This window comes from Amblyomma mixtum, chromosome 3 (genome assembly GCF_055824585.1).
Source record: "Amblyomma mixtum isolate Tamu chromosome 3, ASM5582458v1, whole genome shotgun sequence".
Taxonomy (NCBI): Eukaryota; Metazoa; Arthropoda; class Arachnida; order Ixodida; family Ixodidae; genus Amblyomma; species Amblyomma mixtum.
Window position 1 is genome coordinate 323,365,695 of NC_143014.1, and position 17,453 is coordinate 323,383,147.

The 17,453-nt window shown below is 48.2% G+C and overlaps 1 protein-coding gene across 1 annotated transcript; it reads left to right on the forward strand.

Annotated features, from left to right (window-relative positions):
- The first annotated feature begins 15,878 nt into the window (after positions 1–15,878).
- LOC149355780 (uncharacterized) lies at positions 15,879–17,151 on the forward strand. Its single transcript, XM_089575352.1, has 3 exons — positions 15,879–15,932; positions 16,238–16,466; positions 16,997–17,151. The coding sequence occupies exons 1-3, from the start codon at positions 15,879–15,881 to the stop codon at positions 17,149–17,151; spliced, it is 438 nt and encodes a 145-aa protein (XP_089431478.1).
- The last annotated feature ends 302 nt before the right edge of the window (positions 17,152–17,453 follow it).

The following is a 17,453-nucleotide window of genomic DNA, read 5'->3' on the forward strand; positions in this document are numbered from 1 at the left end:
CATTTAAGGCCAGTGAACGCGCCGAAAAAGGCAGCAACAACGAGAATTGAGGCCGAAGCGAGGGGTCCGGCTTCGAAGGGCGCCGCCATGTTTGTCGCCGCGCGACGGGAATCGGTCTGGACAGATCGGCCTCGCCGCGCCGGTTTCCGCCTCGCTCGGAGTCAAAAGCGGCTGAATCCGCTTCGCTCGCCTGATTTTTGGGCAAGTGTGAACGCGCCTTAAGGGGCGGATGGGAAGGTGAAGACCGCTATGGGTCCCAAACTCGCGTGGTGGAGAATAGGATCCAACTACTTCAATGGCGTCTATTAACTGGATGCCCAGTGCGTTTCCGTCAACCCGTCCGCATAGCAGACGCGCAGTGACATCGTTGCGAGAATGGCATTTCGGCGGGAGGCCTGCTTTTATGCGGATTTGTGCAATGTTCGAAATTACAGACCTTTCCCCGCTGAAAATGAGAAGGCGGGAAATGAAGCATACATTCGACAAAAGAGATGTTATTCTACAAAATGTCGTCCAAAAAGATCTTGATGAGATAATCAAAATTTCCCTTATTACAAAAGGCCTGGCAGCAGTTCAATGGTTTGTTTTTGTTTGGATTGATTTTATTTATGTTCCTGAGCAGAAGTTATGAATTGTTGATGAAGGTGGCACCAAGAACGAAAAGTGCACGTGAGCAGTTCGACAGCACACTGCATAAAAACAAGAACTGCCGACTTCCAGTGTTAAGCCATGTCCTTACGTCACTAAGGTTATTCTGTAGTGCTGCAACTTCATACGGTAAGTTTCGTGGCTTGCTTAATGTATTTGGCCACTGAAAATGTGCTGCACAGCGGTTTAAACGGACTACTTGTTGTAATCCGTGTCAGCTTCTTTACAAGTCTTTTTTCCCAACCAAAAGGTCTCGTTCCCCGAAGGCACTCTCGTTTTATTCGAAGAAACGAAAAAAGGCAAGTTCCTCCTGCTATGTTAACTCAGGAACGTTTCCAGTAGACTGCAAGATGACTCAGGGAGGGGTGTCCAAGGGGTACATGGGTTGACTACCACCCATTTATCAGTAAAATAGCGGGTGAGGGGATAGTCAAGCGCCTTGCTTTTCCGGCATGACTGGTTTCGGGCCATCCTTCCGGCTTCAGCCTTGAAGAGCGACTCGCAAATGTGAATGCCGTAAAGAGACGCCTGCCACTTTTCGTTTCCGCCAAGACTGCGAGAATGTCCTCCGGGAAGGAGAGCTTTCACGGGAAAACAAATTTTGCATGAAGGTTGCTTACAAATTTCACCAAGTGGTTCATAACATTTGCAGAAGTAGTGTCTTTGCAAGATGCGATGCATTTCTGTTCCAACTTCCACATGACGATGCAGGAAAGAATATGGAAAAAAATAGCTAGACAGGAGTTGGAGCTGGCACATGGGACCACAATTCACGAAGTAACTTCAGTACAAACCTAATGATGGCATGCTACATCTAGTTTCTATTGCCTTCAGGTTGGGCTGATCATCGATTCTGAGGCTGTGTTTCAGTCCCGACGGCCGTGTGACATCGGGCGGCACATTTCAACTTATTGAAATTAAGTGCCCTTATAGTCTAAGGAACAAGTGTCTGATTGTCCCAGACAAAGACAAAGTTGCGTAAAACCCATTCGTACTACACGCAAATAATGATAATGCTGTATGTCCTGAGAATCGACACTGCTTTACTTTATGTGTATTGTCCTCAGAGAAGCATAGCTGTAAGAATCAAAAAGGACGAAGCATTTCTTGCCGAGTATATACCAAAGTTAGAGGACTTTAATTTCAGCTATTTCCTAAAAGCACTGATTAAATGAATGCCCAACGGCATTTTGTAAATAATGTACAAAGCTCCCCCTGTACTTTCATGCTATCGCTGTCTGCAAACTGAACGAGAGTTGCCCCCACCTTTCGCCCCCTCTGTCATTTTGGCGTTCCTGTCCGGGCACGTCGCCGGCGGAGCGCATTGAGCAGCAGCCTGTCGACTGGTACCCGCGTGCTGCTCGCGCCGCTGGCACTCTTTCATTGTGAGCACGTGCCGTCCTGCTCGCGGGCGCACAAAAGTATTGTTGCCGCTCGCTGTGAGTCATGCCTGGAATTCCACGACGTTCTAAGAGTGGAGAAACTTGTGTCAGGGGCTGTCACAATAGTTCTCTGAACATCAACGGCCAAGGACTGCCCGTGGAATTCTACAGATTTCCTGGACATGTCCAACATTCGTGGGAGGTTAGCACGCATTGACGTCACACTCATCGTTCGGTTATTGAAACCGAAACAGCACGAGAAAAAAAATTCGATAATAAATTAGCAGTTGCAAGGAACACCTCGTGGTAATTCCAAGTATAATACTGTATTACGCATTATTACAAAGTTGAAAACACGCACCCAAAAGTTCGATGTTCTCTACTCCCTTAAGTTTGAAGAACAGGTGTCTGAGTGACCCAGATAATGAAATCAGCTGTATACCCGCCGCGGTGGCTCAGTGGTTATAGTGCTCAGCTGCTGACCCGAAAGACGCGGCCGGGTTCGATCCCAGCCGCGGCGGTTGAATTTCGATGTAGGCGAAATTCTAGAGGCCCGTGTACTGTGCGATGTAAGCGCACGTTAAAGAACCCCATATGGTAGAAATTTCCGGAGCCCTTCATTAGTCGCTTCGGGACGTTAAACCTCCAAAAACTGAACTAAACTAACATCCACCAAGTGAATGCTAAGCTGGAATTGTGAAAAACGCATCCTTACTGCATGCTCGCAATGATAGTGCTATATATATCCTGAGGATGGACACTGATTAGCTTAAAGTGCATGTATTCCTCTCGGATGACGATCATCATCATTCGTGATTGATGATGATGATGACAATCCCATCCTCAACTTTGGCTTCAATTCAGTTCTGATTACCGTAAAACAAGAATTGCTGCATTCTGCTTCTTCAAAAACTACATGTGTGCTGCGATCCCGCAACCCCACCGTAAGGAAAGGGAGGTAGGTTGGAGTGAAAGAAGACAGAGAAAGAGGTGCCGTAATGAAGGAAACGAAAATTGGATTTGAGGAAAGGAAGTTGCAATGACTGTCGCACACATCTCGGTGGACACCCGCAGTCCCGATTATAGGTCGCCGGTTCGAATTCCTGCCGCAAGCTTTCTAATTTTAGTAAGTTTATACTGCTCTAAAAGCTGACGGACGGACGGACGGACGGACGGACGGACGGACGGACGGACGGACGGACGGACGGACGGACGGACGGACGGACGGACGGACGGACGGACGGACGGACGGACGGACGGACGGACGGACGGACGGACGGACGGACGGACGGACGGACGGACGGACGGACGGACGGACGGACGGACGGACGGACGGACGGACGGACGGACGGACGGACGGACGGACGGACGGACGGACGGACGGACGGACGGACGGACGGACGGACGGACGGACGGACGGACGGACGGACGGACGGACGGACGGACGGACGGACGGACGGACGGACGGACGGACGGACGGACGGACGGACGGACGGACGGACGGACGGACGGACGGACGGACGGACGGACGGACGGACGGACGGACGGACGGACGGACGGACGGACGGACGGACGGACGGACGGACGGACGGACGGACGGACGGACGGACGGACGGACGGACGGACGGACGGACGGACGGACGGACGGACGGACGGACGGACGGACGGACGGACGGACGGACGGACGGACGGACGGACGGACGGACGGACGGACGGACGGACGGACGGACGGACGGACGGACGGACGGACGGACGGACGGACGGACGGACGGACGGACGGACGGACGGACGGACGGACGGACGGACGGACGGACGGACGGACGGACGGACGGACGGACGGACGGACGGACGGACGGACGGACGGACGGACGGACGGACGGACGGACGGACGGACGGACGGACGGACGGACGGACGGACGGACGGACGGACGGACGGACGGACGGACGGACGGACGGACGGACGGACGGACGGACGGACGGACGGACGGACGGACGGACGGACGGACGGACGGACGGACGGACGGACGGACGGACGGACGGACGGACGGACGGACGGACGGACGGACGGACGGACGGACGGACGGACGGACGGACGGACGGACGGACGGACGGACGGACGGACGGACGGACGGACGGACGGACGGACGGACGGACGGACGGACGGACGGACGGACGGACGGACGGACGGACGGACGGACGGACGGACGGACGGACGGACGGACGGACGGACGGACGGACGGACGGACGGACGGACGGACGGACGGACGGACGGACGGACGGACGGACGGACGGACGGACGGACGGACGGACGGACGGACGGACGGACGGACGGACGGACGGACGGACGGACGGACGGACGGACGGACGGACGGACGGACGGACGGACGGACGGACGGACGGACGGACGGACGGACGGACGGACGGACGGACGGACGGACGGACGGACGGACGGACGGACGGACGGACGGACGGACGGACGGACGGACGGACGGACGGACGGACGGACGGACGGACGGACGGACGGACGGACGGACGGACGGACGGACGGACGGACGGACGGACGGACGGACGGACGGACGGACGGACGGACGGACGGACGGACGGACGGACGGACGGACGGACGGACGGACGGACGGACGGACGGAAAACTTTATTCAGCAAGCGAGTTTGGACCGTGCAAGGTCTCAGGGCCCCCGCACAGCCCTCACATTACGCGCATGTGTCCAGGCCACATAGGGCCATGACACTGGCACCCCGGTTGACACCGTGAAGGCTGAATGGTATTACCCCATCCGGAGCATTGTGTGGCAAACGGTTGGTATGATGGGATTTTTTCCGGCGAGCGGTTCCGGCAGCTGCAACTACGACGCCGACGGCTTTTCGACCGAACGAGCTGTATACGCTGGTGCGTAAACGACTGTGCGTGGGATACTGAAAAGAGCGCCATAGAACTAGACAGACAGGAGGTCGCGCTCATACTGTAGCGTGAGCTACATTATTGGCCACAGCCTCACCGTTAATGGTGCTCCCTTCGTCGACCATACTGCGCATGTGCGAGTGATGTCACTGCGCACAGCTGGCGCGCCTCGCCGCTGCCGCCGGCTAAGAGCCACGTGACGTCACTGCTCACGCGACGCATATCCTGGCATAGCAGAGCTAAGCTACTGCTAGCTTTTTCTCAACCACAACATATCGCATTAACAGCTGTCGCTGAATATCGCGTTGACTCGTGCTGACCGTCATATAATTTGTTGTTTTTTTAACCTTAACCCCAGAGTAAGAGATATGCGGGTTGTGAGGCATGACACGCGAGCGAATAGTGCTAGCCTTCGGTCGAAAGGATGCAGATGAGCAGTGGAAGTAGAAATTAAAACATGGCCGGGGCACTCACGCGTGTTTTACATCGCGGCGCAGGGGCCCGAGTGTGAAAGAAACTCTTGGCTCGAGCCAGTCGGCAGGCCCGCGTGCACTTTCCTTAGCAACAAGCAACTGGTTGAAGCAATAGTGTGTCAAGTTTGTACGGATGTGTGCTTGCATCGCCTCCCCCTCCCCTCCCTCCCCTCATGTGTATGCTTAGAAACTTGCAGAGGCATCCGGCTAACGCGGTAGCCGTATTTCCGTTCCGACGAAAGCCTGCACGTCCTGGTAGTCAATATATACACTAGATAGTTAAAACCATGGAGTCAGAAGAACCCTCCCATCGGCGACCGAATAGCTGTTGCTTCTGACTCAGAAGCAACAGCTATTCGGTCGTCGATGGGAGGGTTCTTTTTCTTGTTGTAAATGTAATCGTGGATGATGATGATGATGACGATCTCGTCTTCAACTTTGGAGCCAAAAACGAGCCTGAAATCAGGCAATTCGATTTTCATAGCCGTAAAGCTATAATTGCTGCCTTCTGCTTCTTAAACTACATGTTGTTGTATGCTGGAATGGAGTGCAGCGCACGCGAATAAAATTCGATACCAAACAAATGTCCCCAAAATTATAATGTTTCCTTTCAATAGAAAAGATGAAATGAACTGCCACCGGATGATGAAACCTATTTATCACTTAGGTTCGGCGAACACGAAGGCATAAAGTCAGAGCATAATGGCTACTGTAAATATCAAAAACAACTGAAATCAATCACTTTAATTAGTCGTCGCAGTTAGCGGGCATATTTATAGGAAAAAGCCGGAGGTCGCATTCGTACGTTATTTCATTGGGTGGAATTCTTGAAGTCCGACAGTGTTCCGTGATACCCGCCTAAAAATTCCGACCCAATCCGCGCAATTATGCATGTGCATTATGCAATGCTGACTAACTGCTGCTCCCTGGTATAACGCATCTGTTGCAGAGTTCTGTGTGATAATGACGACGAGCGCTAGATGAAGCTGAAAAGTGCTTCGTTTCCCTCTAGGTGAGAGAAATCGAAGAAACATCATAAGATACACCTGGGTGTAACACAAGGGAGAAGTTTGGCTCCCTTGATCACTGTAGTGAGTTCGTAATCATGTCGATTGAATCAGACATTGCAGATACCTCAGAACGCCGTCCTGTTATGAAAATGCAGGCAAAAAGAATAGCCTGTCATAATGAATGCTTGTATTTTCACAAAACATGCACTTAATTCCGACAAATGATTAAAATTTTAAGAGGTTTGTTAGGAAATTAACGGTGATATTTCCGATCACACTATACGGCCACCTGGACAGATAACTTGCATGCAGAAACAGCTGTGGTGTACCGCTAATCCTTTCGCAAAATATAGATTTCGAAACCTGCACCTTCATAAAATCATTTATGTGGTGCGAAAAACCCACGCAAACTATTTGTCCACGACGGAAACGGCTGCTTGACTAGCTACATATTTGCTAGAGAAGGTGCGCAATTAGCTTTGGTAACCAGCTGAAACATATCCGTAATCCAGCCGGTCCTAAAGCAATAAACATGTAAAATGACGCGATTATGGCCCACAATGGGCAGCTGGGCTAGGCATTCAAGAGCCAAAAGCTCACCCTTGGGGTGCCGAATCTGTGGAACAAGCATGTGCTAAGTCTGCAAGTGAATGCAAGCATCAACCTGCGCATCGCAACAATCTCCAAAACAGGCCACGATTGGGATCTTTGTGATTTTTGCGACTTGATGTATGGTTGAATTCACTGTGCTCTTTCCACGAGAAGGAGCAGAGAGCTAGCGCTTTTTGAATTTCGCTTTAATAGACACTTCTCAATCGAGCCTCTCTTCGCCGTATGTGAACAAAACGAAATATTTATTCAGCTCAGTTTACATAATCTGTTCTCCAGGGTGACTCAAAAACAAGACGCAGCAGGAGCAACGTTAGTTTTATTTATGTTGGTAAAGATAAACACGATGTAAGGTTGTTTCGGGCCGCTTACATTTTATATAATTTCACTATTGTTCTTTCGAGCTGCGTGAACGCGCCAGTCGCTTTTACACTAGTGATCCCCACCGCCTTTCCCTCTCTGTCACGGCCGCCTTGGCTCTCTACAGTCTCCGCAGTGTTGTAGGCGTTACCGAAAAAAAGTAACTAAATACGTTACTCGTTACACTGAAAAAAAAAAGAACGCGTTACCACCCTACGTTACCTACAAAAAAGGTAACGCGTTACCGTTACCAAAAAAAAGTAACGCTCGTTACTTTGCCGTTACTCAACGGCCATAAATTTTAATCAGTGCGTCTTCGCTCTAAGAACTCCAGATAACAATTTTATAAACCTCATACTTCATTTCATTCCAACTTCAGAAAGAAAACATAGCTGAACTCAACAAATTTACACCAATTCTGGTATGCGTTTGCTTACGAAATTACGCGGAAATTGTGTAGCAATAACGAAATGTTTAAATGTCGTAGTTCCGGAAAAGATATATTTGCGCACATAAACTATTTTTTTTGTACTTGAACCTGCATAATTATCGCAAAAATTCAAGTGTTTACGTCAGGGTGTTCAAGGTCAGCTTCGCTGGCTTAGGAATTCAATGACTAGAAACGTAGCCGCAGTTGCAGTTGGAAACAGCCCTGTCGACTGGAGTCCCCTTTTCTGTGCTGTACCATTGTACTCTTTCGAAGGCTCTCTAGGGGCCATCTTGAAGTAAACTGGCGACATTCCTGAGTTTGCTCAGTAGAGGGAACTGCTTCCACAAAGAATGCGAAAGTGTCGCCCGGGAACGAGACCTTTTGGTTGAAAAACAAGCTTACGGAGAAAGTGACTTTTAGATTTCTGCAAATGGTCCATTGGTGGCTCGGCATGCGTCCACTCTTTAGAGAGTTGTGTGTGTGAATGGTTTGGGGGTGAAGACAAGTGTGTGAATGCGTGTTCGTGCTGCTTTCTTTTTTAGTTGAGCGCGTCGTGAAGGCCATGTGTTTTTTGGCATGCATGCGAGCCGCAACAAGGGTCGTCGAGAACACCGGTAAATTTTGTTTATTTGCAGTATCATTTTCGGCGTTTTTTTTTGAAAAAGAGGCGGAGGGGACTATTGAAATAAAAAGTAACTAGTAACGTGACACTTCACGTTACCGAAAAAGGTTAACGTAAGTACGTTACCCGTCACAGTTCCGAAATGGTAACGAGTACGTTACTAAGTTACCGAAAAAAGTAACGCGTTACCGGTAACGCCGTTACTTTTAACGCGTTACCGATAACACTGAGTCTCCGGCTGCGCTTAGGAATGGGGAACACGGAGGGCGGGTGGCCGGAAGGGCCCGAAGGCAGTAGAGAAGCTTGTTTTCTTCCAAGCCTTCTCTCCCCGATTTTTTTTCTTTACTTCACTTTTTTTATTTTTTAAATAAACCACTACCACCACCACCACCAGACTTCGAGGAGGATGTTTCCCAGAAGCTCGTCAGCGTTCAAGCACGAGGGAAAAAGCGCGCGACTGCACAAACGGATATGCCTGCAGGCCCACACCTGCGAATCCTGTCCAGAACTGGCATTTTTCAAGAGAAAACGCGCTGCTCACGCAGGTACTAAATGGGTGAGGGGACCGGTGAGCCCGGTCAACACCCTCTGTGGGGAGTCAGTGGGATAGGGCGCTTTTCAATGTAAAGCCCCTAGATAATTTGAAAGTAGCGACACTCTCCTCCACTGCGGCGTTTTCCTCCTCGAATATCCTCGCCCGCAGGCTGCGCGCGCTGCACACGGCACGCTTTTTTGGGCGTCGCTCGCTCGTCGTCCGGGCAGTTGGTTGACAGATGCGCGCGCTCTGAAGTTCGCGCTTTTTCCACGCTCTGTTATTGAATAAAAACACGAGAAAGACATGCGAACGCGTGACTACCACGAGCCACATAAATTAGCGTCTCGTACGCGCAATGAAAGTGCCAATTACGAGCGCTTGCGGCACACAAAACCACTTGCTGCATACATCTCACATTCTTTTTGACTTTTCAATACCGTCATTCTCAACACGGCATAGTATATGAAGCGTAATATTTACAATATATTTGAACATTCCTGAATATTTTCAGCATACCAATGTTTAGTTAAATGTAGATTCACTTCGAACTAATTATTGCGGAAGCACAGTTTATGAAGTTGTTCACGAGTGGAGTTTCAGAAGTGGGATGGTTGCTGGGAACAAGCTGGGCCATTTACTTCGATGGCCGTCCTAAATTTTTTTATTAAGGTTCAGTCTGAGTTTGGCACCGCGCAGTGCACATGCAACGGCCTAATCGTTTTGAAAACGAATACGAACTTTTTCTATTAAGCATGAAACGACTTCAGCTCCCGCTGTCGGCGACCTTGAGGTGATGTCGAGCCGAAGCCGAGAGCCAAAGATCCGCGCATCGATTTTCCGTCATCCAAGGAAAGTGTCCGCACCCCAAAATTTGGCCCTCTCAACCACCGAAATTTGACCTTGTCCGAATTTCATCAAAATTGGTGTGAAGCGTAATTTTAATATGACCAATTCAATGGTGAGATCCAAAATTAGGTGGGCTATCCCCAAAATTTGTCTCTCTGGAACCCATAAATTTGACGTCGTCCATACTTGACCAACATTCTGGTCCAACCTAATTTGACTATGGGAAACTCAGTGTTGACTTAAAAATTTAGGTAGACCACCCCCAAAGTTTGGCACACTGGGGCATTTTCCGCCCACATTCTATTCCTTTTTAAATCCGCTTAAAGAGATGTTACGTTAGGAAAGAAAAAAAACTGATAGCAACGACCGTGACAAAACACAAGAGAAAGTTATAGGGTCTTAGCAATTTGGTCAGCCACAGTCAAGGCTATGCCAAAGCAAGTGCCTGACTAATATAAGTCTTGAGTATAAATACAGTCACAATATGACACACAGTTTTTCAGATGCAATGTTTATTACAGAGGAGTCGTGTAGTTTTACGCCAAAAATACACATAAAAAACACGAATAAGCCAGCTGTGGACATCTGTCACCCGTTGGGTGCAGTCCTCAAAACAAAACACAGAAAACAAAAACATACTTAGGGAAATGAAACAGCTCAGATGTAGGCCTATAGTTTTTGAGCGGGTGATGTATTCAACAAAAGGCTACGCGACCATGCTCTGCTAAAGCAAAAGATCACAAACTGTAGCAATGAATATAGAAAAATGGCATGCATTACATATTTACAATACTTGAGTACATTCAGGTAACAATGCAAAGCGCTGAAGTGATTAAAAAACGAATTATTTATGTGAATGCAATATGAGGTCTTTTCCTAGAATGTGGCATTGATAATCTCACCTGGTAGAAGCGTAACGGTTCAGCAAAACAACAAACAAGCGTAGATCGTTAGACAAGTTGCATTAATAAAAAAAATCTAGGTTAAATCTCGCTCGGGACATGCGCCGCATTACTGCGATGTGCACCATTACCAGAGGTTCGGAAAATTTACCGCACCGCGGATACCGCTGCACGCATACCAGCACTTTTGCTTCCACACTTGCTAACACATGCACACACATTGTATGCATCAGCCGCCGCTATTATAGCACGTTGAGCGTAACCATGAAGTGACAACTATAACACGTATAACGACGAAAAATGATCAGTGAATTAAGTGAGGTTGTTGGCTTTGTGATGCGCATGCATGCAGTTTCAGTATACACAGTCGCTTGGAAGAAATGCACAGTTGCTCGCAGAGGTGGGCAGTCTTCGTCAGGGTCAAGTTCTTGCGGCCGATGTTGCGCAGCCGCTTTTTTCTTCTAATGCTGTCTTTCTTGCCGCTCGGAATCGCGAAAAGAACAAAGGCTTTTTCAGGCCGGCTTGTGCACTGAAATGCGCAGCAACTCGGCATAGTGCTGCACTAAAAGAGCGCGAATAACGCGAAGTGCAAGCGCGCAATGCCAGGGAGCTCGGTCGCAGCAGCGGTGGCTGGCCAAAAAATGGCGCCGACGAAAAATGAAAACACAAAAAGAGCGAACTTTCCGCGCGCTTTTCCCGGAGACCGCCCGCGGAGCCAATCACCGTTGAGAAAAGCGCCGATGGGAGAGGTGAGAGAGGAGGATCGGCGAGGGTGCGCGGCGCGGTGGCATAGTTCACAGAAAGACGCTACTTTCAAATTATCGAGGGGCTTTATTTTCAATGTCGCTGGCAGCGCCCTCTTGCGAAGCTGCAACAAGGGCTCCCTGGGCGCTGCCATATTGTTCACTGGACGGTCGTGAGCACCTCGCACTAGCACGGTGGAAACGGCGGCGGAACCGGTTTCCGACAGTCCAGAGAGGAGGTGTTTCGACAACTCCCTCGCCCGATGCAAAGGTCTATATAACAGAGCATCACCGTCTGTTTTTATGTTCGCTTGAGGCCTCCGTGATGTTGCCTTGCAATCATGGGACGGTACGCACTTGTACGCTTTGAAGAAGAAAACTCGTTTGAGGTAGTCAAAATGACCTGCATCAAGCATGCACACGATCATGAACCAGAAGAAGGATCAAAGGTGCAAGTGCGCTGGAAGGACGAAGGCTTCTTTGAAGCTGTGATCGTCGATGTTTCAGGTAAGCATGAACGACCACTTGCTGTTTTTCGCGCATTGCTTTGTTGTTCACCTTTGCCAATGCAGTAGGCAGTTTCCGTTGATAGCTGCAAATTAAGCGAAATGGTATTATAAAGAATGATTTATGAGCTAGATGCAGTTAGCGAGTGATTTCTCATTTTTCAGCAACGGATTTCTTACTGCCACCGAGTTTTGTTCCTGCCAGCGGTAGTTCATGTGCATGACATAAATTGTGTAAAGCAAAAAAAACTAACACAAAGAACTAAGTAACAAGACATGCAGCACACGGAAATCCCCATGTTGAAGTGCTTTGAATGGCTACAGTTATCTTATCGGCATTCACGTGTGACTAGCTACTAAAGGACCAGGGGATAAGTTGCCGTGAAAACTGATTTTCAATTATTAAAACTCAATTTAACAAAGTTAAGACCCGGCGCTCAATAATTCGTTCATCATCAAAATTTGTTAAATCAAAAAAGGTATTTTCCGGTTGTTCTCAATTTAAAATTCTAACGTATGTGTCGCTAATTTGCGCCTTAGTACGACAAGTCGGCGAAGGCGGCTTGCCTCGTTTGTGCATGAAAGCGCTATCCGGTATACAACAGATTCAAAACCAAGGTAGCAAGCGCCGCTAGCTAATGCCGAGTTCGCTGTGCCGTGCAGCGGCGCAGCTTGCAGTCCCATCAAAATGCTATGTACAGCCCCCTTGAAAAGTATACAGCCCAAGGGGTTTGCTTCTGAGATGTTTAGCGGGACCTCCTAGCACGCCTAACAGTCCAAACTTTTAAAAAGACACAAAGCCAGTTTTCTTTCGATTGATTACGGTCGCGAAGCATGCATAACGAGGCAGGCTGCAGACCTGACAAGGAGACCCCTTGTGCTGTATACTTCTGACGGGCATGTACGTCACTATCGCACCTAAATGTAACTACTGGCACGCTACCAACAAGCTGTGGGACTCTGGGGACAATCAGTCTGAAATAATGTATTTGTTTGCACATTTCTTTTCGTTAAAACTTGATTTGGTTTAGTGTTCAAGGTTGTTGCTATTTCGGGTTGATAAGGTCGTTGAACAGTACGGGTACTTGCCGGCGAGTCAAAATTTTCCTTACATCGGGAACTTCGTAAAATTGCGTTTAGATGGATCGGGTTTTTAAATGTGTTCCGAGTGTTTCATGCTGCGCCACCATGGAAGCAAATTGGCCGCTACACTGGTTGCAAGCGGTCAGAAGGAAAGGCGTGTCAAGACGATCTTTTTGATGTTGTTTTTATACGAGAAACTAACAAGTAACATACAGCCTCAGATCACTTCTTACGGTGCGCACATACAGAACTGAAGCTTAAATACAACGTGGTTTATGGAAGCTCCAGCCTTAGACAGTCATTAGTAATCCAAATGGCGTTTATGCAGTAGATATTTCATTGTACAAAGCACGAAACGAGAAACTCTGAAAAAACAGCAGTAGCCAAACTTTACATACGGCCATGGTTGATTCGGAAATCTCGTTCAATTACCGTAAGTGTGCTACCGAGGGTATGAAGTCATCCATGGTAAATCATAACTCACTCAATTTATTTCAGAGGACCGTGCCAAGCTGATAAAAAAAATGAAAACGCAGATTCAAGAAGAAAACAAACATGTTACCAAGCAGTCAAGAAAAAGTGTAAGTCAAATATTTTTTTTGCCCCGAGAGCAGTTATTTCAAACGAGGTAGTACGAACAGTTTGAACAGTTTTGCTCATGAGTTGATGTCGAGCCTCATTAGAGGCTCGTGCACTGCGAACAGATGGCGAATTTCATTAAACTAACTAATCCAGAATTGCGATTTCAGGATTCCTTCGGTGGGCAGCCTATAGATGGAACCAAGCTTGTTTTAAAACTGCACCAAAAAATGTCATCTCAATGAGAGTTTTGGAAGATCATAGATGGTCGCTTGCAATTCTTGCGCAAATACAAGATTTAATGTAGATAGGAGATTTTGATGGATTATAGATAAGATGGACGGGAGACATTTTGACTAATTGTTTTTATTGCACTTTTCAGAATGATAAAAAGCAGAAAAAGCGGCAACGAGAGGAGTTACTGCACTCCATTGAACGAGCAAAGGAAAAGAAGTTAGAAGCAGAAAATGCTGCTCTCAGAGCAGAAAATGAAGCGTTGAGCGCTGAACTAGAAAAACACCGCAGTAAGTTCGTCTTATTCTTAGTATTCCGGGGCCTGAAATGGGAACAGTTAGGGATAAGAGTTAATGGAGAATACCTAAGTAATTTGCGATTCGGTGATGACATTGCCTTGCTAAATGACTCAGGACATGAACTGCAAAGCATTATCAATGAATTAGACAGGCGGAGCAGAACGGTGGGGCTAAAAATTAACATGCAGAAAACCAAAGTAATGTTCAACAGCCTAGCAATGGAACTGCAGATCGCAATTGGGAGCCAGGGGCTGGAAGTAGTAGGAGAATATGTCTAGGGCAGGTAGTGACACCTGATCCAGATCATGAGAGGGAAATAACTAGAAGAATAAAAATGGGGTGGAGCGCATATGGCAGGTTTTCTCAGATCATGAATGTCAGTTTACCAATATCCCTCAAGACAAAAGTATACAACAGGTGTATCTTACCGGTACTCACCTATGGGGCAGACGCGTGGAGGCTAACAAAGAGGGTTCAGCTTAAGGACAACGCAGCGAGCTATGGAACGAAAAATGATATGTGTAACGTCAAGAGATCGGAAGCGGGCGGAGTGGGTGAGAGAACAAACGTGCGTTAATGATATCCTAGTTGAAATCAAGAGGAAGAAGTGGGCTTGGGCAGAGCATGTAATGCGAAGGCAAGATAACCGCTGGTCCTTAAGGGTAACGGACTGGATTCCAAGAGAAGGCAAGCGTAGCAGGGGGCGGCAGAAAATTAGGCGGGCGGATAAGTAAGAAATTTGCGGGAATATGGTGGCCGCGGCTGGCGAAGGACAGGGTTAATTGGAGCGACATGGGAGAGGCCTTTGCCCTGCAGTGGGCGTAGTCAGGTTGATGATTATTATTATTATTATTTTGTTCGCAGCATGTTTTAGCTAAAGGCAAACTGTATTGCGTACGCAGGTCGTAACCACCGGATTATTTGGTCAGGAAAATACTCTCAAACTGTGAAAGTGGTTAGGTATTGTTAAGTCAGCCCATGCCGTTTTAGAATCTCACTGACCGGCAAGTTATTTACTAGGTGGTGTAGCAACTTAGTGTTGCTTGATTAGCGTGATCCACAGTAAACTGAAAACGTCTGGTACAAGAACAATTATTTAGTGTCTCAGATATTGCAATCATTAGGAAAAACCTTTTCAAATAAGCTCTCTTTCTGTAGCCTGCGTGATAGTGCACAAACTTTAGAGGCTTGTTTTTATATTCATGGCCAATCAATGCATTTGAAATCGTGTTTGACATTAAAATTTTACACGTTAAATTAGATTCAATGTCAAAACACTAACCTTCATTTACTTAAAAGCCAGGCGCCAACGAGAGCTTCACATTAAAGAACTTGGAGGGATGTGTTCAGTCTGCGTTATTTGTTCGCCGCTTGTCGCTGCGCGCTTTTAAAGGTTACTATTTGCTTATAATGTTTGAACGTCTTTTATTCTTTGCTGCAATTTAGAGCTGGATGAATACCTGAAATCTGCGGAAAAAATTGTGAATAGTATGCAGTGCCATACTTGTGGTAAGAAGCCTGTCATGGCTGGTGCCATGGAAGCTAACTGCCAAGCCTCAAATGACGCCCTAACAGAAGAGGACACATCGTTTCAATTGGAGCCAGCCCCAAAAAAGACGCGCGCTGAAATTATGCCAGATCTTGAAAATAACGATTCAAGCGCGCACAGCTTGCCGGTCCCTAGAAGTCTAGAACCGAGCATGGGGGACCTGCAACGATCAACGCAGCTGCTCTACAGCTGGAACGATGCTGATGTAAGTATTGTGCATATGCTTTGAAATATTCATGAATTAAAGCGTAGTATACAACATAGGGGACATCATCATATTCCAGCTTCGGCAGAAACTTTTATAAACGGAAAGCCTCATTAGATTTTCAACATCATCCGAATGTTCTTGCTGTTGAAGTGCGCAATTTATCCGTGCTAAGATGAATAAGAAAATATGTAACTCTGACTGCCAGCGGTCGCCTGTTTCTGAAGTTCAAGAACAGTGAAATTAGTTTCATTGCTTGCCTTGGAACTAAGTAAAGTGACCAAAACCACTTGCATTTTCTGCAGGTCACCGAGCTGGAGGCGGGGTCGGGGGTTTTCTGCCACAAGTCAGCCGTTTGTAGTATAGAGACTGGCTGCAAAACGTCCACGGCAACGGCCCGCGCGCTAATGGCGGCCGTGTTCTCGAGGGAGGCGCTTGTGACGTGCTCGATGAAAGGCCAGCGAGCCAAAGGCATCCATCGACCTGTGGAGCAGCGGCCCTCGCTGCACCCTCCCGCTGTAATGGCGATCCTGTGTAAGTTATTACAACTGTTCGTGAGGACTGCATCCCTACCTCTCTGGTTCTTGCTTCGATTCGAAATGATGGATCTGCATGCATGTACATTGTATTGAGACAGCTTCTTACTTGAACTGTGTGGAGATTAGTCAACAAGCCGCCATAAATTGCGACATATGCACGAATCAGGAACTGGAACCTTCTCATTGTCGTATATAACGGTGTCAATTCTGTTTTACCACCGGATAAGCATGCGGCATTCTGCATATCTAAGCTACAATGGCCCCATTAACCTTGCCACAAGGCTTGCGTTCTACAGCTAAACAGGAGCAGTGGAAGTAACATCAGGTGCGCGTTTTATATTCGGGTCGTCAGTGCGAATGATCGTGTTCCGAAACCATTGGCGTACACCTGTTTCCATTCGCGGTTAGGTTGCTCGATGCTCGATGATGCTCGATGCTGTGCATTGTTATTCAACCTATGCTACTGTGGCCACGTGGACAGGTTCTGCGCAGATTTATGTCCTGATCACTTTATCTCCCACGCAGCCTACACAAGGGCCCTGGCGAGCAAGAAGGGGTGGGAATACTCGGAAAAATTGGTCCTGCTGGCCATGGGGACCAAACTTAGCGAGATGAGGGGTGAGGAGAAAAGGCATCGAAGAGCAGAATCTGACAGAGCTCCAGAAGCACAAGAACATTAAAATGGGCCCTAATAAAATCACCTACGGAATCTCTGTGTGATAATTGTGTCATTTTGAGGAGAGGTATATACCTATGTGACATGACTTTCAGGAGCTTGAGAGCAGCATAAAATCGCGAGCTTTTTCAATTCAATTCAGAGCAATACTTAGAGATATATTGGATGACATTTTAGAGCCCGTTTCGCGGCGTCGCCGTCGCGTTGTCCGTTGTAACCAGCATTGGACACCTTATACCCCTGTCAGACTAGCAGATTTAACGTCATTCCAACCTAATGGCACTCGAACCGTCGAATGTCATTCGG